This window comes from Somniosus microcephalus, chromosome 7 (genome assembly GCF_052327205.1).
Source record: "Somniosus microcephalus isolate GS21.2 chromosome 7, FLI_Smic_1.0, whole genome shotgun sequence".
NCBI lineage: Eukaryota > Metazoa > Chordata > Chondrichthyes > Squaliformes > Somniosidae > Somniosus > Somniosus microcephalus.
This window is the reverse complement of record NC_140993.1, coordinates 124184814-124208778: the sequence shown is the minus strand read 5'-3', so window position 1 is coordinate 124208778 and position 23965 is coordinate 124184814. Positions and strand designations below refer to the sequence as shown.

Sequence of the window (23965 nt, the reverse complement as noted above, 5' to 3'; positions counted from 1 at the left end):
ACCTCAGCATGGAAAAAGCTGAAGCCCTCGCTATCTCCCTGGAAGTGGCCCACCAAGATCAGGAAGCATTCACCAGGTACTGCTCGCGACCCTGGGACTCGGGCCCGACCCCTACCACAGCACCCTTCCCAGCGCCGCCCCCGGGACCTACCTCTGCGTCGGCGTCCCGGACCCGACCGGCCCCGCCATCGGGCATCCGCGATCGGGCCGCCGGCTGTTTTTTTTGTGGCCAGGAGAAGCACCCGAGGTCGCGCTGCCCAGCCAAGAACTCCATAAGCAAAACCTGCCTGAAGAAAGGCCACTTCTCCAAGGCCTGCAGGAGCGGATCCTCAGAGGCCAGCAGTGCCGCATGCGAACTATGGGGGCGGCCATCTTCGTTTAGGGCAACTGAGGCCAGCATCCCCACACATGAGTCATGGGGGTGGCCATCTTTGTTTAGGGCAACTGAGGCCAGCATCCCCACACATGAGTCATGGGGGCGGCCATCTTTGATTAAGGCAACCGACCCCAATAGTGCCTCATGTGAGCTACGGGGGCAGCCATCTTCTCCGTCATTTTGCCCTACCTCGTGGGAGACGCCATTTTACTCACCACGCCCGACCGCCTCGCCCGCAGATGACAACGACTCGCTCAGCTACACACTAGCTTCCGTCACCCTGGACCAAGCCCGCCCGCACCATCTGTCCAAGTCAATGATGGACATCAAAGTGAACGGCCACGCCACGACCTGCCTGTTCGACAGCGGAAGCACGGAGAGCTTCATCCACCCAGACACGGTGAGCCACTACTCCCTCTCTGTCCTACCAACGCGCAGCCGAATCTCGATGGCATCGAGGTCCCACGCCACGGACATCAGCGGCTACTGTGTCGTGACCCTGTCGGTTAAGGGCACGGAGTATAAAAACTTTAAACTCCTCGTCCTCCCCCATCTCTGCGCTGCCGTCCTACTAGGGCTGGACTTCCAATCCCACCTCCAAAGCGTAACCCTAGCATACGGTGGACCCCTCCCCCCACTCAGTCAACAACCAGCAAACGTTAAACCGCCCACCGCGTAACACCTGCAGCCTCTCCACCCTCAAGGTCCCGCCACCCTCTCTGTTTGCTAACCTTACCCCTGACTGCAAACCCGTCGCTACCAAGAGCAGGCGGTATAGCGCCGGGGACAGAGCCTTCATTAGCTCTGAGGTGCGGCGCCTCCTGAAAGAGGGCATTATCGAAGGGAGCAGCAGCCCCTGGCGTGCCCAGGTCGTAGTCGTAAAGACCGGCGATAAAAACCGCCTGGTCATCGACTACAGCCAGACCATAAACAGATATACCCAGCTGGACGCATACCCCCTCCCCCGCATATCTGACATGGTCAATCAGATTGCACAGTATAAAGTATTCTCGACCATCGACCTGAAGTCGGCCTACCACCAACTCCCTATCCACCCTGAGGACCGCCAGTATACCGCCTTCGAGGCGAATGGGCGCCTATACCACTTCCTTAGGGTCCCCTTCGGTGTCACTAATGGGGTCTCGGTCTTCCAAAGGGAGATGGACCAGATGGTTGACCAGAACGAACTGCAGGCTACATTCCCCTACCTAGATAACGTCACTATCTGCGGCCGCGACCGGCAGGAACATGACGCGAATCTGGAGAAATTCCTCCGTACGGCCCAACGGCTGAACCTCACCTACAATAAGGAGAAATGCGTGTTTAACACCACGCGCCTTGCCATCCTCGGCTGCGTAGTGGAGAACGGAATCATCGGCCCCGACCCAGAAAGAATGCGCCCCCTCATGGAGCTACCCCTCCCCCACTGCCCTAAAGCACTTAGGAGAACCCTGGGGCTTTTCGCCTACTATGCCCAATGGGTACCCAATTACGCGGACAAAGCCAGACCCCTCCTGAAAGCCACTTCCTTCCCCCTCACGGAGGAGGCGTGTGCGGCCTTCTCCCTCATTAAGGGAGACATAGCCAAGGCCACGATGCACGCAGTGGACGAGTCCATCCCCTTCCAGGTGGAGAGCGACGCATCCGACTTCGCCTTAGCCGCCACCCTAAACCAGGAGGGGAGGCCAGTGGCCTTCTTCTCAAGGACCCTACAGGGCCCCGAGATCCGACATTCGTCGGTCGAGAAAGAGGCCCAGGCGATCGTGGAGGCAGTACGGCGCTGGAGGCACTACCTGGCAGGCAAACGATTTACCCTCCTCACCGACCAGCGTTCGGTGGCTTTCATGTTTAATAACAAGCTGAAGGGCAAAATCAAGAATGACAAGATTTTGAGATGGAGAATCGAGCTCTCCACCTACGATTATGAGATCTTGTACCGGCCAGGCAAGCTGAACGAATCCCCTGATGCCCTTTCACGAATGACATGCGCCAGCGCGCATATCGATAGGCTTCAGACCCTCCACGACCAGCTTTGCCACCCCGGAGTCACCAGACTCTACCATTTCATTAAGGCCCGCAACCTGACCTACTCCATCGAGGAGGTCAGGACCATGACCAGGAACTGCCAGACCTGTGCGGAGTGCAAACCGCACTTCTATAGGCCGGACCGAGCAAGCCTGATCAAGGCCACCCGCCCCTTCGAGCGCCTGAGCATCGACTTTAAGGGGCCCCTCCCGTCCTCTGACCGTAATGTGTACTTCCTCAACATCGTTGATGAGTACTCCCGTTTCCCCTTTGCCTTCCCCTGCCCCGACATTCACCACGTTCACTATCGTATCACTGTTAGTAGTTAGCACTGTTCACCACTGTTCGTTATAACTGTATCACTGACCACTATTGTATCACGGTACGAGGTCGCCTCTTGCCACACTGCTATACCTGGGATGACCACTGCCGACTCCGCCTTGGCTCCACCCACCAGGCCAGGTATAAAGGTGAGCGACTGGCTGGTATTCCTCCTGCTTGGATCGGATCACCCACGAGAGTGGGCTCTGTTATTTAGTCAATAAAAACCTTTAGTCACCTTCGTAACTCTTCGCCTTTTATTGGAGGAATTGATAGGTATATCACAGGGTACTGAATTTGGATGATCAGCCATGAGCGCATTGAATGGTGGAGCAGGCTCGAGGGGCCAAATGGCCTACTCCTGCTTCTATCTTCTGTGTTTCAATCCATGTTAGTATATTACCCCCAATCCCATAAGCCCTAATTTTGTTCATGTAATGAAATCTGTTTGTCTTGATCCTGTATTCATTTTGCACTCATGTATATTACCCTCCCCCACTGTGTATAGTTTCACTTCCTCTTTCCCAACTAACCTGGGAGGTTCCAGGTCTTGGCTCCGCCCCTGACTTCTCTTACATAAAGATCCCAGGATCTGTATGACTCATTCCTGTGAACCAGTCAGCGTGTTGAGATGTTAGCTCTGATCTTAGTGATTAAAAGCCAACTTGTTTAAGTCTATAACTTCTAGTTTTGTGGTTATTGAAGGCCCATCAATTTTAATCATTATAGAATACTAGGATGGATCGACTCCTAAAACCAGAGCGTCTGGACTTGGATCTACATTCTGCTGAAGCATCAAATCAATTTGGACACTGGCTCAAATGCTTCGAACTCTTCGCGGGGGCCTCATCCGCTAGCGAGGTAGATAAACTGAGTCTACTGACTACTCGCGTAAGTCATCGGATTTATTCGTTCATCCAGGACGCCACCTCTTACACGGAGGCCATCACTATCCTGAAGGCCCAATACCAGAGGCCGGTAAACGAAGTGTACGCCAGACATCTGCTGGATACACGCAGGCAGCGACCAGAGGAATCAATGGACGATTTTTTACAGGGCCTAAAGGACCTGGTCCGGGACTGTAACTGCAAGGCCGTGACGGCCAACGCGTACTCTGACGAATTGGTTCGCGATTCCTTCATCACGGGCCTCAAATCGAATTATATCCGGCAGAGACTGCTGGAGAAGGAGAAGGAGGTCCTGGACTTAAAAAAGGCAGTGGCCACTGCGCGATCGCTGGACGTGGCCCAGAAAAACTCTGACTCTTTTATTCTTCCAGCCATGCGGCCCTCACCGCCTCGTGCGCGCCGAGGGGGCCGCCATCTTGGAATCGGCCATCTTCCCCATCCAGGTCTCAGACCAGCTCTACGCCGCCGGAGTCCCCACACAGAAGTTCACCCAGGAGTCCTACTACAGCGGCAATGTCTCGAGGCCCGAAATGCTACTTCTGCGGCCAGGCCAAGCACCCCAGACAACGATGCCCAGCGAAGGACGCTACATGCTTCAAATGTAAGAAAAAGGGGCATTTTAGCAAAGTCTGCAGGGGGAATCCGATTTCCAACTCCGTCACCGCCTCGTGCGTGCTGTGCGGGCCGCCATCTTGGGATCCGCCATCTTTTCCCGACTCAACGGCCGCCCAGGGCCCAACAGTGGCTTCGATCACGGTGGATCAATCCAGGCCACACCCGTTGACAAAATCCATGATGGACATACAGGTAAACAGGAATTTAACGAAATGTTTAATTGACTGTGGGAGTACCGAGAGTTTTATCCACCCTAGCCTGGTACGGCGGCACTCATTAACGGTAACCCCTACACGGAGCAGAATTGCTATGGCTGCTAAGCCCCACACTTCGAGAATTTTGGGCTACTGTGTGGTAACACTGACTGTAAAAGGCACGGACTACAAGGATTTTAAACTCCTCGTGATGCCAGAACTCTGTGTTAATGTAATCTTGGGCCTGGACTTCCAGTGCCACCACGAAAGTGTCACGCTAGCATATGGCGGGTCCCAGCCGCCACTCACAGTCTGTGGCCTATCAACCTTAAAAATCAGCCCGCCCTCTTTATTCGCTAATCTCGCTCCGAACTGTAGGCCCATAGCGACCAAAAGTAGACGGTACAGTCTGGAAGACAGACACTTTATCAAGGCGGAAGTGGACAGACTCCTGCGGGAAGGCATTATTGAATGCAGTACCAGCTCGTGGCGTGCCCAAGTAGTCCTAGTTAAAAATAGCGAAAAGAAACGGATGGTAATTGACTACAGCCAGACTGTTAATATTTATACCCAGCTGGACGCCTACCCTTTACCCCGCATATCAGAAATGGTCAACCAGATTGCGCAATACCAAGTCTTCTCGACTATCGACCTCAAATCCGCGTATCACCAGCTCCCCATTAGAACGGAGGACTGCCCATACACCGCCTTCAAGGCGAACGGGCGCCTCTACCATTTTCTCAGAGTGCCCTTCGGGGTAACAAATGGGGTCTCAGTCTTCCAACGTGAGATGGACCGCATGGTTGACGAGAATAAACTACAAGCTACCTACCCCTATCTGGACAATGTCACTATCTGCGGGCACAACCAGCAAGACCACGATCTAAATCTTGCGAGATTTTTAAAAACTGCCCTGAAGCTGAATCTAACCTACAATGAAGACAAATGTGTCTTCAACACAACCCGTCTCTGTATCCTCGGCTGTGTGGTGGAAGATGGGGTAATTGGACCGGACCCTGACCGATTACGCCCCCTAAAGGTACTGCCCCTGCCACACAATCCCAAAGCTTTAAAAAGGTGCCTGGGATTTTTTTCGTATTATGCCCAATGGGTGCCCAATTACTCTGATAAGGCCCGACCCCTCATTAAATCGACGTCCTTCCCACTATCAGCTGAAGCTCGGGAGGCTTTCACCAGTATTAAACAGGACATTGAAAGGGCTGCAGTGTGTGCAGTGGACGAATGCATTCCCTTTCAAGTCGAAAGCGATGCGTCAGACTTTGCCTTAGCTGCGACCCTCAATCAGGCTGGGAGACCTGTGGCCTTCTTCTCCCGAACCCTTCAGGGACCTGAAATCAGGCACTCTTCTGTCGAGAAGGAGGCATAGGCTATAGTGGAGGCAGTGCGGCACTGGAGACACTACCTAGCCGGCAAACGTTTCACCCTGCTCACCGACCAGCGGTCGGTGGCTTTCATGTTTAATAACAAACAAAGGGGGAAAATCAAGAATGACAAAATAATCAGGTGGAGGATCGAACTATCCACGTTCGACTATGATATTATGTACAGGCCGGGAGCCCTTAATGAACCCCCAGACGCCCTATCGCGGGGAATGTGTGACAGCATTCATACGGACAAATTATAGGGTCTCCACAACGACCTCTGTCACCCAGGGGTCACCCGACTATACCATTTTATAAAGTCCCGCAATCTGCCCCACTCCATCGAGGAGGTCAGGGCAATGACCAGAGCCTGCCGCATCTGTGCGGAATGCAAGCCTCGTTTCTACAGGCCTGACCGTGCACACCTTATCAAAGCCACACGGCCATCCGAGCGCCTAAGCCTGGACTTCAAGGGACCCCTTCCCTCTGCCGACCGTAACGTATACTTCCTCAGTATCATTGATGAATATTCCCGCTTCCCCTTCGCCATTCCCTGCCCAGACATGACGAGTGCCACGGTCATCAAGTGTCTCTGTAATCTATTCTGCATGTTTGGCATGCCGAACTACACACACAGCGATAGGGGGACGTCATTCATGAGTGACGAGCTGCGCCAGTTCTTGCTCTCGAAGGGGATAGCCACTAGCAGAACCACTAGCTACAACCCCCGGGGTAATGGGCAAGTGGAAAGGGAGAATGCTACTGTTTGGAAGGCTGTCACGTTAGCCTTAAAGTCAAAAGGCCTTCCGACCTCCCGCTGGCAGGAAGTCCTCCCAGACGTGCTCCACTCCATAAGGCCTCTGTACTGCCACTAACGCTACCCCTCACGAAAAGATGTTCGTTTTCCCCCGGAAATCCACCTCGGGCATATCTCTACCCGCGTGGCTGACGTCTCCGGGGACAGTACTATTGTGGAAGCACGTGAGAGGCCATAAAACAGACCACCTTGTGGAAAAGGTACAGCTCCTCCATGCAAACCCTCAGTACGCCTATATCGAATACCCTGACGGGCGAGAGGACACTGTTTCCATAAAAGACCTCGCTCCCTCGGGGAGCGGAGAGAACGATGGGAGACTACCCGATGAAGACCTACACTACAAAGAGACAGGACGCCCAGAGGTATCAATACCCAACTTTAACCTGGAGGACACTGCAGATAACCTGGAAGACACTGCGGAGGCCCGGACAGCAGAGGAACCAGAATCCACTCCCCTAGAGGCACCCCAACCAGCTTTGCGCCGATCACTGAGAACTGCAAAACCTCCTGACAGACTCACTTATACCAACTTTTAAGAAACATCACCCCGATGGACTAAATCTATAGAAGGGGTGAATGTAATGAAATCTGTTTGCCTTGATCCTGTATTCGTTTTGCACTCATGTATATTACCCTCCCCCACTGTGTATAGTTTCACTTCCTCTTTCCTGACTAACCTGGGAGGTTCCAGGTCTTGGCTCTTGGCTCCGCCCCTGACTTCTCTTACATAAAGATCCCAGGATCTGTATGACTCATTCCTGTGAACCAGTCAGCGTGTTGAGATGTTAGCTCTGATCTTAGTGATTAAAAGCCAACTTGTTTAAGTCTATAACTTCTAGTTTTGTGGTTATTGAAGGCCCATCAGTTCAATAACCTCTTATGTGGCACCTTCTCGAATGCCTTCTGAAAATCCAAATACACCACATCCACTGGTTCCCCCTTATCGATTCTGCTAGTTACAACCTTAAAAACAGATTTGTCAAACACGATTTCCGTTTCATAAATTTGTGTTCACTCTGCCCAATCCTGTTACTATTTTCTAAGTGCTCTGTTACCACATCCTTAATAATCAATTCTAACATTTTCCCTACTACTGATGTCAGGCTAACTGGTCTGTAGTTCCCCGTTTTCTCTCTCCCTTTCTTAAATAGTGGGGTTACATTTGCTACCTTCTAATCCGCGGGAACCGTTCTAGAATCTGTGGAATTTTGGAAAATGACAACCAATGCATCCACTATCTCTATAGCCACCTCTTTCAAAACCCTAGGATGTAGGCAATCGGGTCCAGGGAAATTATCGGCTTTCAGTCCCATTAATTTCTGCAGTACTATTTTTTTTTTTTAACTAATTTCTTTCAATTCCTCATTCTAGCTAGAGTCTTGGTTCACCACTATTTCCAGGAAGTTTTTTGCATCTTCTTCCGTGAAGACAGACACAAAGTATTTGTTTAATTTCTCTGCAATTTCCTTATTCCCCATTATAATTTCTCCTGTCTCAGCCTATAAGGGACCCACATTTACTTAAGCTAATCGTTTCCTTTTTACATACCAACAGAAGCTTTTACAGTCTGTTTTTATGTCTCTCGCTAGTTTACTCTAATATTCTATTTTCCCTTTTATCAATTTCTTGGTCCTCCTTTACTGAATTCTAAAATCCTCCCAATCCTCAGGTATTTTGGCAACATTATAAGCCTCTTCCTTTGATCTAATACTACCTTTAACCTCTCTTGTTAGCCACGGTTGGACCACTACGCCTGTAAGGTTTTTGTGCCTTAAGGAAATGTATATTTGTTATAAATTATGTATTAATTCTTTAAATGCTAGCCATTGCTTGTCTACTGTCATACCTTTTAATGTAGTTTCCCAATCTATCTTAGCCAACTCATCCCTAAGGGGCCTATGAACTACTACTACCAATGTTTTCTGCTCTGTTATTTCTCATCTCCGCCCATCCTGATTCTATGTCCTGATTTTCTGGGCTAAGATGCTTTCTCCCTACTGTCTTTATTTCATCCTTTATTATGAGGGGCTACCCCACCTTCTTTTCTATTTTGCCTATCTTTGCTAAAAGTCAAATACTCTGGAATTCTTGGGTCCCAACCTTGATCACCTTGCAGCCACGTCTTAGTAATGATTACTAGATAAAATCCATTGATCTCTTCTGCCATTAATTCATCTATCTTTTTACAAATGTTTCATGCATTCCGATATAACGCCTTTAATTTTAACTTTTTACTATTTTTCCCTGATGTGGCCTTACTCGCTAATGTCCTATTATCGTTATTAAACTTTCTGTCCCTGCTTGACACAATTTGCTTGATTTTACCCAAATTGCTACTCTGCTCTACAGCCTTGACTTTTCTCTTCAGACATATAAATTTACCCTTATCTGAACCCTCTACCCCCCCTTATTAGTTTAAAGCCTATCTATCATCCTAGTTATTTGATTCGCCTCAAGATTCATCTTAAAGTTCCACCTTCCTAATACGTAAAGCAATTGCAAAATATGTATACTTCTTACTTCAACAAGGTAGCTGGCTGGGCAACCAGAGCATCACTTTTGAAGTGTTGAACACTCGGCATACTATTCAACCCTGAGCTGAGCTTCTGACTGCATATCCCTCTATCACAAAATTTGCATACTTCCACCTCCATTATATTGGCTGCCTACGACTCTCCCTCAATCTTTCTGCTGCTAAAATCCTCATCTGTTCCATTGTCACCTCCAGACTTGGCTATTCCAATACTCTCCTGGCTGGGTCTCAACTTCCACCCTCCGTAAACTTCAGCTCATCCAAACCATTGCTTCCCATATTTTATTCCATACTAAATCCTGCTCGCCCATTGTGCTTGCATTGGCTTCTAGTCCCCCAATGACTCATTTAAAATTCTCGTCCTTGTGGTTAAATCGCACCATGGTTTCTCCCCCATCTCCTCCCCCCCACCCCCCCCAAAATCTCTCTCCTGTGCCCCTGCGCTATAACAACAACAACTACTTGTATTTATAAAGCACCTTTAACTTAGTAAAACGTCCCAAGGTGCTTCACAAGAGTATTAAAAGACAATATTTGACACCGAGCCACATGAGGAGAAATTAGGGCAGGTGACCAAAAGTTTGGTCAAAGAGGTAGGTTTTAAGGAGCGTCTTAAAGGAGGAAAGAGGTAGCGAGGTGGAGAGTTTGAGGCAGGGAATTCCAGCGCTTAAGACCGAGGCAACAGAAGGCACGGCCACCAATGGTTGAGCGATTATTATCAGGGATGCTCAAGAGGGCAGAATTAGAGGAGCGCAGATGTCTCTGGGTGGGGGCGGGGGGGGTTGTGGGGCTGAAGGAGAGTACAGAGATCGGGAGGGGCGAGGCCATGGAGGGATTTGAAAACAAGAATGAGAATTTTGAAATCGAGGCATTGCTTAACCGGGAGCCAATGTAGGTCAGCGAGCACAGGGGTGATGGGTGAATAGGACTTGGTGTGAATTAGGACACAGGCAGCCGAGTTTTGGATGACCTCAAGTTTACGTAGCGTAGAATGTGGGAGGCCAGCCAGGAGTTTGTTGGAATAGTCAAGTCTAGAGGTAACAAAGGCGTGGATGAGCTGAGGCAAGGGCAGAGACGGACGATGTTACAGAGGTAGAAATAGGCGTTCTTAGTTATGCTGGTCGGAACTTCATTTCAGGGTCAAATATGACACCAAGGTTGCGAACAGTGTGGTTCAGCCTCAGACAGATGTTAGGGAGCGGGATGGAGCTTGTGGTGGGGACTGAAAACAATGGCTTTGGTCTTCCCAATATTTAATTGGAGAAAATTTCTGCTCATCCAGAACTGGATGTCGGACAAGCAGTGTAACAACTTATAGACCGTCGAGGGGTTGAGAGAAGAGGTAGAGCTGGGTGTCGTCAGTGTACATGTGGAAACTGACGCTCTGTTTTCAACTGATGTCGTCAAGGGGCAACATGTAGATGCGAAATAGGAGGGGCCAGTGATAGATCCTTGGGGGACACCAGAGGTAACGATGTGGGAGCGGGATCAGAAGCCATTGCAGGTGATTCTCTGGCTGCAACTAGATAGAATGGAACCAGGCGAGTGCAGTCCCACCCAGCTGGACGACGGTGGAGAGGCGTTGGAGAAGGATGCAGTGGTCAACCGTGACAAAGGCTGCAGACAAGTCAAGAAGGACTAGGAGGCATAGTTTACGTTTGTCACAGTCACAAAGGATGTCATTTGTGACTTTGATGAGAGCCGTTTCGGTACTGTGGTAAGGGCGGAAACCTGATTGGAGGAATTCAGACATGGAATTGTGGGAAAGATGGGCATGGATTTGGGAGGCGACAACACATTCAAGGACTTTGGAGAGGAAAGGGAAGTTGGGGATGGGGTGGCAGTTTGCAAGAATGGAGGGGTCAAGGGTTTTTTTGAGGAGAGGTGATGACTGCAGATTTGAACGGAGAGGAGGACAGTACCTGAGGAGAGAGATCGTTCAGAATGTCAGCTAACATTCGAGCCAGAAAAGGAAGTTGGGTGGTCAGCAGTTTGGTGGGAATAGGGTCGAGGGAGCCGGAAGTAGGTCTCATGGACAAGATGAGCGCGGAGAGGTTGTGAGGGGAGAGTGGAGAGAAATTGGAGAAAGATGCGAGTTCAGGGCTAGGGCAGGGAGGAACCTTAGAGGAAGTTTGACCCGGTGGGCTAGTGCAAGGAAGAGAAGTGGCAGAGACAGCTGAACGGATGGTCACAATCTTAGAGACAAAGAAGTACATGAGCTCCTCATACTTGTTGTCGGAGGTGAGGGTGGAGGAGACAGAGGAGAGGGGTTTAAGTCGGTTAGCAGTAGAGAATAGGAGCCAGGGCTTATCTTTGCATTCCAGAATGATTCTGGAGAAATGGGGAAATGGGTTTCAATTCCTGGGGTACTGGCACCAGTACTGGGGAAAGTGGGATCTGTATCGATGGGACGATCTTCACCTGAACCATGCAGGACCAGTGTTCTGGCGAGTCGTATAACTAGGGTGGTAGAGAGGGCTTTAAACTAAATATTGGGGGGAATAGGATCAAATTTGGGAAGATGTGGTAATTCAACGATTAGGGACAAGGCAATAGAGAAAGGTATTAATATGGGAAATGATAAACAGACTGTGACAGGAAGGGATAGAGAGTACAAATCTAAGAGTAAATCAACAGATAAGGCTAGTGGTTACAAAAATAATAAAAGGACAAAACTAAAGGCTCTGCATCTGAATGCACGTAGCATTCGAAACAAAACAGATGAGCTGATGGCGCAAATAGAAATAAATAAATATGATCTGATGGCCATTACAGAAACATGGCTGCAGGATGACATAGATTGGGACCTGAATATTGAAGGGTACCTGACATTTAGGAAGGACATGAAGGTGGGAAAATGTGGAGGGGTGGCTCTGTTAATAAATGATGGTATTGGCACAATAGAGAGGGACAGCAGCAGCGGCGGCAGTGCGGACTTGGGAGGAGCGGCGAGGCGGCGGTATAAAGTGAGCCCGAGGCGCAGGTAGGCCCCGCAGCAGCAGCGGCAGTGCGGACCTGGGAAGAGCGGTGAGGCGACCGCGGCGGTACCAACTCAGCACCGGCAGAATTTTCAAAGAGTGACGTCAGAACTCAAAAGTGACATCAGCACAAGGGGAGGGAGCTGATTGAGGCCAGTGTTGGGAGGAGCAGAGAGCGGTGGTACAAGGCTTACCAATCTCACAGGCGGCGGCATTCCGGAGCCACATCACGATTCAAAAAGTGACGCTGGCAAGAGGAAGCAGCTGATTGGGTGAGTACGGCCAGGTGAGTATTTATACTACTCTACAGTTCGACAGTTAAGCTTAATTTATAAAATTTAGACAGTCTTAATTTTTATGGTTATAGTTTCTAAGGTCTCTGTTGTGTACCGGGGAGTGCTAGTAACTAAGGGACCTTGAGTATATCATTTAATTGTAGTGTAATTAGCGGTATTGATTTGATTTAAATTAATTAAAGGGTAAGTCATGGCAGGACAGCTTGGCCCCGTGGCATGCTCCTCCTGCACTATGTGGGAAATCAGGGAGACTTCCGCTGTTGCTGACGACCATGTGTGCGGGAAGGGTATCCAGCAGCAGCTAAGGACAAAGCATTGCGGAGCTGGAGCTGCGAATGGATACATACTGGAGCATTCGCGATGCTGAGGACATTGTGGATAGCACGTTCATGGAGTTGGTCACACCGCAGGTAAAGGCTCCACAAGCAAGAAGGGAATGGGTGACTACCAGGCAGAGTAGTAGGCACAGGCAAGTAGTGCAGGGGTCCCCTGTGGCCATTCCCCCTCTCACAGATATACCACTTTGGATATTGTTGAGGGAGTTGGCTTATCGGGGGAAGACAGCAGCAGCCAACTTCCTGGCACCATGGGTGGTTCTGCTGCACAGGACGGGAGGAAAAAGACTGGGAGAGCAATAGTGATAGGGGATTCTATTGTAAGGGGAATAGATTGGCGTTTCTGCGGCCGCAAACGAGACTCCAGGATGATATGTTGCCTCCCTGGTGCAAGGGTCAAGGATGTCTCGGGGCGGCTGCAGGGCATTCTGGAGGGGGAGGGTGAACAACCAGTTGTCGTGGTGCATATAGGTACCAACGATATACAGAAAAAACGGGATGAGGTCCTAAAAGCTGAATATAGGGAGTTGGAGGTAAATTCAAAAATAGGACCTTAAAGGTAGTAATCTCAGGATTGCTACCAGTGCCATGTGCTAGTCAGAGTAGAAATAGAAGGATATTTCAGATGAATACATGGCTAGAGGAATGGTGCAAGGGGGAAGGATTCAAATTCCTGGGACATTGGAACCGGTTCTGGGGGAAGTGGGATCAGTACAAACTGGACGGTTTGCACCTGGGCAGGACCGGGACCGATGTCCTAGGGGGGGTGTTTGCTGGTGCTGTTGCGGAGGGTTTAAACTAAAATGGGAGGGGGTTTGGAACCTGTGCAGGGAGACAGAGGAAAGGGAAGCAATGATAGAAACAAAAGGCAGGAAGAAGAAAAGCAAAAGTGGAAGGCAGAGAAATCAAGGGTTTAAATCAAACATGGCCACAGTAAATAATAGTTCTAAAAGGTCTAAGAGTGTTTAAAAAAAACAAGCCTGAAGGCTTTGTGTCTTAATGCGAGGAGCATTCGTAATAAGGTGGATGAATTAGCTGTGCAAATAGATGTAAACGGATATGATGTCATTGGAATTACGGAGACATGGCTCCAGGGTGACCAAGGCTGGGAATTCAACATCCAGGGGTATTCTATATCCAGGAAGGACAGGCGAAAAGGAGGTGGGGTAGCATTGCTGGTAAAAGAGGAGATTAACACAATAGTAAGGAAGGATATTAGCTCTGATGATCTGGAATCTGTATGGGTAGAGCTGAGAAAAAGCAAGAGACAGAAAACGTTAGTGGGAGTTGTATACAGACCCCCAAACAGTAATGCTGAGGTTGGGGATGGCATTAAACGGAAAATTAGAGATGCGTGCAATAAGGGCACAGCAGTTATCATGGGTGACTTTAATCTACATATAGATTGGGCTAACCAAATTAGTAACAATCCCATGGAGGAGGAATTCCTAGAGTGTATACGGGATGGTTTCCTGGACCAATATGTCAGGAACCAACTAGAGATCAGGCCATCTTAGACTGGGTATTATGCAATGAGAAAGGATTAATTAGCAATGTTGTTGTGCGAGGCCCCTTGGGGAGAAGCGATCATAATATGATAGAATTCTTCATTTAAGATGGAGAGTGAAGTCGTTGACTCAGAGACTACGGTCCTGAATTTAAATAAAGGAAACTACGATGGTATGAGGCGCGAGTTGGCTAGGATGGATTGGGGAATGTTACTCAAAGGGTTGACGGTGGATAGGCAATGGTAAACATTTAAAGATCGCATGGATGAACTACAGAATTTGTTCATCCCTGTTTGGCATAAAAATAAAACAAAAAGGTGACTCAACCGTGGCTAACAAGGGAAATTAGGGATAGCATAAGATCCAAGGAGAGAACATATAAATTGGCCAGAAAAAGCAGCAGAACTGAGGATTGGGAGCAGCTTAGGATTCAGCAAAGGAGGACAAAGGGATTAATTAAGAGGGGGAAAATAGAATATGAGAGTAAGCTTGCAGGGAACATAATAACTGACTGTAAAAGCTTCTATAGATATGTGAAGAGAAAAAGATTGGTGAAGTCAAGCGTAGGTCCCTTGCAGTCAGAATCAGGGGAATTTATAATGGGGAACAAAGAAATGGCAGACCAATTAAATACATACTTTGGTTCTGTCTTCACAAAGGAGGATACAAATCACCTCCCAGAGGTGTCAGGGAACTTAGGGTCTAATGAGAGGGAGGAATTGAATGAAATCAGTATTTGTAGGGAAATAGTGTTAGGGAAATTGTCGGGATTGAAGGCCGATAAATCCCCAGAGCCTGATAATCTACATCCTAGGGTACTTAAGGAAGTGGCCCTAAAAATGGTAGATGCATTGCTGGTCATCTTCCAAAATTCTATAGACTCTGGAATAGTTCGCATGGATTGGAGGGTAGCTAATGTAACGCCACTATTTTTAAAAAGGTGGTAGAGAAAAAACGGGGAATTATAGACCGGTAAGCCGGACATCGGTAGTGGGGAAAATGCTGGAGTCCATTATAAAAGATGTAACAGCAGAGCACTTGGAAAACAGTGACAGGATCGGACAAAGTCAACATGGATTTACAAAAGGTAAATCATGTTTGACTAATCTACTGTAATTTTTTGAGGATGTAACTAAAGTAGATAACCTCGCATTTATCCACATTGGGCAGATGCATGGCAGATTCAGTATAACCACCCAACCTGTCCAAATCATACTGGAGTTTCTCTGCATCCTCCTCACAGCACACACACGTCCACCCAGCTTTGTGTCATCTGCAAACTTGGAGATATTACATCTAGTTCCCTCGTCTAGATCATTAATATATATTGTGAATAGCTGGGGTCCTAGGACCAATCTTGCAGTACCCCACTAGTCACTGCCTGCCACTCGGAAAAAGACCCGTTTATTCCAACTCTTTGCTTCCTGTCTGCCAACCAGTTCTCTATCCAAGTCAATACCTTGCCCCCAATCCCATGTGCCTTAACTTTACATGCTAATCTCTTATGCGGGATCTTATCGAAAGCCTTCTGAAAGTCCAAATACACCACATTCACTGGTTCTCCCTTATCTATTTTACCAGTTACATCCTCAAAAAATTCCAGCAGATTAGTCAAGCACGATTTACCTTTTGTAAATCCATGTTGACTTTGTCCGATCCTGTCACTGTTTTCCAAGTGCTCTGCTATTACATCTTTTATAATGGACTCTAGCATTTTCCCCACTACCGATGTCAGGCTTACCGGTCTATAATTCCCTGTTTTCTCTCTACCATCTTTTTTGAATAGTGGGGTAGCATTAGCGACCCTCCAATCCATGGGTACTGTTCCAGAGTCTCTCGAATTTTGGAAGATGACCAGCAATGCATCTACTATTTCTAGGGCCACTTCCTTAAGTACCCTAGGATGTAGATTATCAGGCCCTGGGGATTTATCGGCCTTCAATCCCGACAATTTCCCTAACACCATTTCTCTACAAATACTGATTTCTTTCAGTTCCTCCCTCTCATTAGACCCTATGTTCCCTGACATCTCTGGGAGGTTATTTGTGTCCTCCTTTGTGAAGACAGAACCAAAGTATGTATTTAATTGGCCTGCCATTTCTTTGTTCCCCCATTATTAATTCCCCTGATTCTGACTGCAAGAGACCTACGCTTGACTTCACCAATCTGACTGCAAGAGACCTACGCTTGACTTCACCAATCTTTTTCTCTTCACATATCTATAAAAGCTTTTACAGTCAGGTTTTATGTTCCCAGCAAGCTTACTCTCATATTCTATTTTCCCCTTCTTAATTAATCCCTTTGTCCTCCTTTGTTGAATCCCAAACTGCTCCCAATCCTCAGGTTTACTGCTTTTTCTGGCCAATTTATATGTCCTCTCCTTGGATCTTATGCTATCCCTAATTTCCCTTGTTAGCCATGGTTGAGTCACCTTTTTTGTTTTATTTTTATGCCAAACAGGGATGAACAAATTCTGTAGTTCATCCATGCGATCTTTGAATGTTTGCATATAGACTGGAAAAATCAGATGGGCAAAGGTAGCATAGATGAGGAGTTCATGGAATGTTTTCGGGATAGTTTCTTACAACAGCACGCTCTGGAGCCAACCAGAGAACAGGCTATACTAGACCTGGTATTGTGCAACAAGATAGGATTAATTAATGACCTCATAGTGAAGGTGCCCCTAGGTAGCAGCGACCATAATATGATTGAATTTTACATTCAGTTTGCGAGAGAGAGGAGAGTGGGTCCAAGACTCATATTTTAAACTTAAATTAGGGCAATTATGAGGGCATGAAAGCAGAGCTAGCTAAAGTGAACTGGTAAATTAGGTTAAGGGATAGGTCAATAGAGTTGCAGTGGCAGACATTTAAGGGGATATTTCAAAATACACAGAATATATACATTCCAACAAGAAAGAAATATTCCAAGGGGAGGACCCACCATCCGTGGTTAACTAAAAAAGTTAAAGATCGTATTAAACTTAAAGAAAAAGCATATAATTGCGCAAAGATGGGTGGCAGGTCAGAAGGTTGGACAGAATATAAGAAACGGCAAAGAATGCCAAAAGATCAATAAGGAGAGAAAAATTAGAGTACGAGAGAAAACTAGCTAGAAATATAAAAACAGTTAGTAAGAGTTTCTATAGATATTTAAAAGAGTTAACAAAGTGAGTGCTGGTCCTATAAAAAGTGAGTGTGGGGAATTAATAATGGAAAATAAGGAGATGGCAGTTGAATTGAACAGGTATTTTGCATCGATCTTCACTATAGAGGATATAAGTAACATCCCAGAAATAGCTGTAAATCAGGAAATAGAAGGGAGGGAGGAACTCAAGAAAATTATAATCACCAGGGAAGTGGTACTGAGCAAATTGTTGGAGCTGCAGGCTGACAAATCCCCGGGTCCTGATGGACTTCATCCTAGAGTCTTAAAAGAAGTGGCTAGTGAGATAGTTGATGTGTTGGTTTTAATTTTCCAAAATTCCCTAGATTCGGGGAAGGTTCTATTAGATTGCAAAATAGCAAATGTAACTTCTTTATTCAAAAAGGGAGGGAGACGGAAAGCAGGAAACTGCATGCCAGTTAGCTTAACATCTGTCATAGGGAAGTTATTAGAAGCTCTTATTAAAGACGTTATAGCAGGGCACTTAGAAAAGTTCAAAATAATCAGGCAGAGTCAACATGGCTTTGTGCAAGGGAAATCATGTTTAACCAATTTATTGGAGTTCTTTGAGGAAGTAACGTGCACTGTGGATAAAGGGGAACCGGTGGATGTACTGTACTTAGATTTCCAGAAGGCATTTGATAAGGTGCCACATCAAAGGTTATTGCAGAAAATAAAAGCTCATGGTAACATATTGGCATGGGTAGAAGTTTGGCTAGCTAACAGGAAACAGAGTAGGTATAAATGGGTTAATTTCTGATTGGCAAGATGTAACGAGTGGTGTGCCACAGGGATCAGTGCTGGGGCCTCAACTTTTTACAATTTATATAAATGACTTGGATGAAGGGACCGAAGGTATGGTTGCTAAATTTGCTGATGGCACAAAGATAGGTAGGAAAGTAAATTGTGAAGAGGACATAAGGAGGCTACAAAGGGATATAGATAGGTTAAGTGAGTGGGCAAAGATCTGGCAAATGGAGTATAATGTGGGAAAATGTGAAATTGTCCATTTTGGCAGGATGAATAAAAAAGAAGCATATTATCTAAATGGTGAGAGATTGCAGAGCTCTGAGATGCAGAGGGATCTGGGTGTGCTAGTGCATGAATTGCAAAAGGTTACAATGCAGGTACAGCAAGTAATTAGGAAAGGTAATAGAATGTTATTGTTTATTGCGAGAGGAATTGAATACAAAAGTAGGGCGGTTATGCTTCAGTTATACAGGGCATTGGTGAGACCACATCTGGAGTACTGTGTACAGTATTGGTCTCCTTATTTAAGGAAGGATGTAAATGCATTGGAAGCAGTTCAGAGAAGGTTTACTAGACTAATACTTAGAATGGGCGGGTTCTCTTATGAGGAAAGGTTGGACAGGCTAGGCTTGTATCCGCTGGAGTTTAGAAGAGTAAGAGGTGACTTGATTGAAACATATAAGATCCTGAGTGGTCTGGACAGGGTGGATGTGGAGAGCAGGTTTCCTCTTGTGGGAGAATCTAGAACTAGGGGTCACTGTTTAAAAATAAGGGGTCGCCCATTTAAGACCGAGATGAGGAGAAATTTTTTCTCACAGGGTCGTGAGTCTTTGGAACTCCGTTCCTCAGAGGGCGGTGGAAGCAGAGTCTTTGAATATTTTTAAGGCAGAGGTAGATAGACTCTTGTTAAGCAAGGGGGTGAAAAGTTATCGGGGGTAGGCGGGAATGTGGAGTAACCGGATCAGCCATGATCTTATTGAATGGCGGAGCAGGCTCGAAGGGCCTAGTGATCTACTCCTGCTCCTAATTCGTATGTTCTGGAATAGTGAGCAATTTTGGCAGACGAGAGCAGGACCCGAAAATGCTTTGTGGTCCAGCCAGATCTGGCGGTGAATGGCTAAACCAGTTGTCCGCCATATGCGTTCAAGTCTGCGTCCCTTGGACTTAAGGGAGTGAAGATGAGGGCTGTACCAGGAGGAGCGGCCAGGGTGAGAGTAATTGTTTTAATAGGGACTAGGGCATTAAAGGTGGTGGTGAGGGTGTGGTTGAGCAGATTGGTTGCTACAGAAATGTCATGGTGAATGGAGGGCCAAAGGCTGGACAGTTGGGATTTCATAAGTGCAGTTGTAAGAGAGATGGGAGAGAGATTTTTCCACGGCCAGACACAGAAGGAAGTAGGGTTGGGTGGGGCGGGGCGGGGGTGGGGTGGTGGGGGGGAAGTGGTGGAAGGGGGATGTGGGTGGAGAGCGATACGAGGAAGTGGTCAGAGATGGCCTTATCTGCGATTGACACAATGGGAGTAGCGAGGCCACGAGAGATAGCAAGGTCAAGGGGGTGGCCGTGAATATGGGTTGGGGAGTTTACATGGAGGGAGAGATTAAGGGAGGATAGGTGGCTGGTGAACTCAGGAGAGAGAGCATGATGAATTGAGATGAAGGTTGAAATCACCGAGTATGAAAAGTCGTTCAGTGCTGAGGGAGAACAGTGAAGATATCTCGGTAATAAAACCCTCCCTCTTCGAAATCGTCATCCATCTAACTCCGGCTTCTTGTGCGAACCCTTTCCCTGGCGCAACATTGGAGGCCATGCTTTTAGCCACCTCAGTCCCACACTCTAGAATTTGCTTCCTAAACACTTCTGCCTCTCCAGATCTGTGTCCTTCCTTAAGGTCCACCTTTAAAATCCCCCTCTTTGAACCAGCTTTTAGTCACCCCTCCTAATATCTTCGCCTTTGGCTCGGTGTCCAGTTTTATCCTTGCACTTTTTCAAGAACCTTTGGAACATTTTTCTACATTAAAGGCACTATATAAATGCAATCTTTTGGTTGCTTTAATTGTAGTGGAAGATTATTTCCTTTATTGCACAAATGCAGTTCCTGGTGATGGTCATCAAAGTGGAGCTAGGCTATTCTGCACTATTTGTGGAGGATGCTGTAAATATGGATAAGTAGCGTCAAAAGAGAGAAAAATATAGAAGCCAGTTTTTTTTTTAAGTTTTAGGTCTCTACTTCTTGTCTATGTTGAAAGATGCATTTATTAAACAATAGAAGCCATAGTTGCTGTTTATAGACATGAAATTGACTGTTTTATGGACTTAATTGATCAGGATTGCACTTGTTAATTTACTAAGAAACCTGAGGCCCTCAGGACAAAAAAACAAGTAGAAAGTAGTTGCACAGATACTGAAGTGCTAAGAAGAAAAAGCTGCACAATTGGATAGATCCTACCAATCAACATTTAGAGTTGAATCTTAACTCCCAAAAACGGGTGGGTTGGGTTTGGGTCAGAGATTAAAATTCAAAAGATCTGACACCGGAACCCAACTCCCCTCAAACCTGTCCACTTCCAGTTTTAACGGAGGCAGGATGAGGAACAGGCGAACAATCTGCTTGCACAAGACAGGTTGTTCATTTAAATATTATAATGAGCCTGCACTCCTTCATTTTAATAGTCATTCTATTTGTAACTCAAGTTGTCTGGGTTTCCTAGGCTAAAATCCAGGCCTTGGTGTTTAAATGTTAGGACTGCCCTTGCATGGTTCCACTCCTGCTTGTCCAAAAGCAGCCAGTACATCTCCAGCAATTGCTTCTCCTCCTGCCCATTCTTCGTCACCCCCAGGGTACCAAAAGGGGGTCTCCTTGGCCAACTCCACTTTCTCATCTACGTGCCACCCCTCAGTGATATTATCTGCAGACATGCAGTCAGTTTCCATGTATACGCTGATGATACCCAGTTCTACTCTTCCACCGCTTTCCTTGACCTCGTGACCACCTCTGTGACATGAATTCACAGATGAGTCAAAAGTTCCTCCAACTGAACATTGGGAAAACCAAAGCTACCAATTTTGGCCTCTGCTATGAATTTGGCTCTCTCGCCATTTAATTTATCCCCTTTCTCAGTCACTTTCCTGAGCATATTGTAGATTATCAAATATAATTTAAAAGTCTTGCTATGGTAATTGTTAGTCAAGCTGGATAGTCAAGTATCCAGCTTGACTAACTTAACTATCTACTAACATATTAAAAATCTTGCACCTGCCCAAAATTCTTACTTCCACACTTATAATGGAAAGTGGCTGTATAATCTTGTCGCGCTGTAATCACATCCTTCCCCCAAAGCCACCACTGGCGGGAGAGTTAAAATAGAATGTGACCAGGTTACATGGCCATTTTCCATTATATAGAAATTTATGCTAGTAATATAAATATATGGACAGAATGAATGACTTTAAAATGGGGGCTAAATTACATCTGCGTAGCCTGGACCAATTATCCCCCATTCTCTAATCCCACTTCAGCTGACGACTGTAAATGGTCTTGACTCGCCGTGTGCAATACCATGGGTGATTTAGCTCGTATAATATAGCAATTAAATAAGAAGTATGCTGTATATTAATTTTTTTTTTTCTATAGCACCGGTAACTGTACGATGCCTGCAGGATTTGGCAAGAATTTACATTCGTCGCAATCTTAGAAACTTGATAAATCAAGAGATTCAGGCCAAAGGCATTCCTCACAAGGTTCCACCAAAACGGAAACGCAAGAAGCTCCGCAGGCGCAAAATTGACACCTATGTGTTTGTAGGCAATCAGTTGATACCTCAGCCGTTTGACAGTGATGAGGATGATAAAATGGAAGAAGAGAATAGAGAGCAGGAAGAAAAAGAAATGAACGAAGGCCTCAAACAGGAAGAGGCTCCTCCAAATTTGCTTCGAGAGAGAATTCTGAGTCTGCCACTACCAGAATCTTTGAAAGCATACCTAACATTCTATAGACAAAAATAGCACTGAACAAAACTAATCCTAAAGGTAACTATGTCCACTGATATGTCTCTTCTTCGAGTTCTCAAATGTAGCATTTATAGAATAATCACTCCAAAAAAAACAGTTGCTTGAATATACCGAAAGCAGGTTTCAAACCTTAAAAATATGACTAAATTGATTTGACTTGATTACATTTAATTCATCCCTTCACTGGTAAAGGTTATGTTCAGATGCTGAATGCAAATTTGAAGATCCAAGCAGAGCACTTCTTCAGATTGTGCACATTAATCTTGAGACTTCTGATGGCACAATAAGAACATTTTGAGAAGGTGAAGAAGTTCACATTTTCTATGAGGAGATGAAAAGTAGGTTATTTTTAAAGTTGCATAAAGGTTTTAAACATTTAAGTGGTGAGTACCATTTGAATATAACTTGATTAATCAGATTTGCTAGTGCAATTAGCAATTTTTACTTACTATATTACCAGTTCCCTTTGTAAGTCATGCATGCGCAACCATACCATAAATAACAGACCATAAAGCAATGTATTTGTTTAACTTTGAGAACTGTGTTAACCTTAGGAAAAATTTTCTATGGCAATGCAAAAAAGATACGGCCTTTTTGAGCAGTTCAATTCAAAAGTGTGGATTTAGCTATACCAGCAGTAATTGGTAGTTGTACAACTACTTAATGATGTGTTTACTGCCCACAAGTAATATCTGGCAGGTCCTATAATTGGGCATTGACGCAAATAATGCTTTCATTACTAATATGAGGATGTATGATGTTTAGACTCAAAAGATCGTATAATGTGCTTATACAGCAGATGCACTTTAGAACTTTGGAAAATTTAAGTTTGCCAAGACTTTTAAACTTTTTGACAAAAACTTGCTTTGTGACTTATTTTTGAACTCTGTTCTTCCAGTGTTAGGACAGTGAAAATGCTGTTATCTTTGTCACTTTGAAATTACTTTGGGATAGTAAATACCCTTAAACAATACTCTGGGACCTTAGGGATTATGTAGCAAACTTGCAAAAATGTTAAGTAAGGCAATATACCACAGCCACTGATTTGCTTACTGTAGTACTTTGCTCATTTGCACCTCTCCTGAATCCTTTGACACTTTGTGTACAGCTCAGGGAGAGGACACAGAGGGATCTTTTCTTGATACCATGTACAGTAGGTTGTAATGGTGTACCAAGATGATTAATCCATGGTGGATTGTGAACTTGGTGATGATACTTGGAGTGATATTCAGGTAAATATTAGACTTTTTGTACAGACAATTTTTTTCTGCACTGTTTGTCATTTGATCTATTATATACAGTAGTAAAACAAACAATAGATGTATTTTCATAGGTATGTAATTTTCTGTAACTTTTTGATCAAGAAATATAAATTCATGTTTAGAGGTGTTGCTTTTTGGTGTTGAAAATATGGTTTGTTTCATTTCATAGAATTACTAATTGTAAACACTAGCAGTTCTATGAAAGCTCAGTTTAAATGAATACGTTTGCTTCTGTAAACATTGATTATTGGGGAAATATTTTGCAATAAAATTGATATTCTTTGTCATATCTGTGTTGTAGTGACAAGTTTATGTCTGCCTTTTGATTGCTTGGATTTAAATGAAACAAACCACACTTTATTTTAATAAAAAGTATCTGCAGAATGACACCAACAAAACAAGTGCGTGTAATGGTCTGCCTTTTAATGAGCTATTGCAATTTCTAAAAATGCAAATACAGTTATCAAATGAAATCTTTACAGAACAGCTAAG

General features: G+C 45.8%; 1 protein-coding gene across 7 annotated transcripts in view; it reads left to right on the top strand.

Annotated features, from left to right (window-relative positions):
* pcmtd1 (protein-L-isoaspartate (D-aspartate) O-methyltransferase domain containing 1) overlaps positions 1-23760 on the top strand; it is a 124779-nt gene extending 101019 nt beyond the window's left edge. For all 7 annotated transcript variants that reach the window (XM_085992906.1, XM_085992903.1, XM_085992899.1 and 4 more), the window contains one exon: positions 21835-23760. In XM_085992906.1, the coding sequence (XP_085849032.1) occupies positions 21835-22205 (371 nt within the window). In that variant the 3' untranslated portion in view covers positions 22206-23760. The remainder of the gene's footprint in view (positions 1-21834) is intronic.
* The last annotated feature ends 205 nt before the right edge of the window (positions 23761-23965 follow it).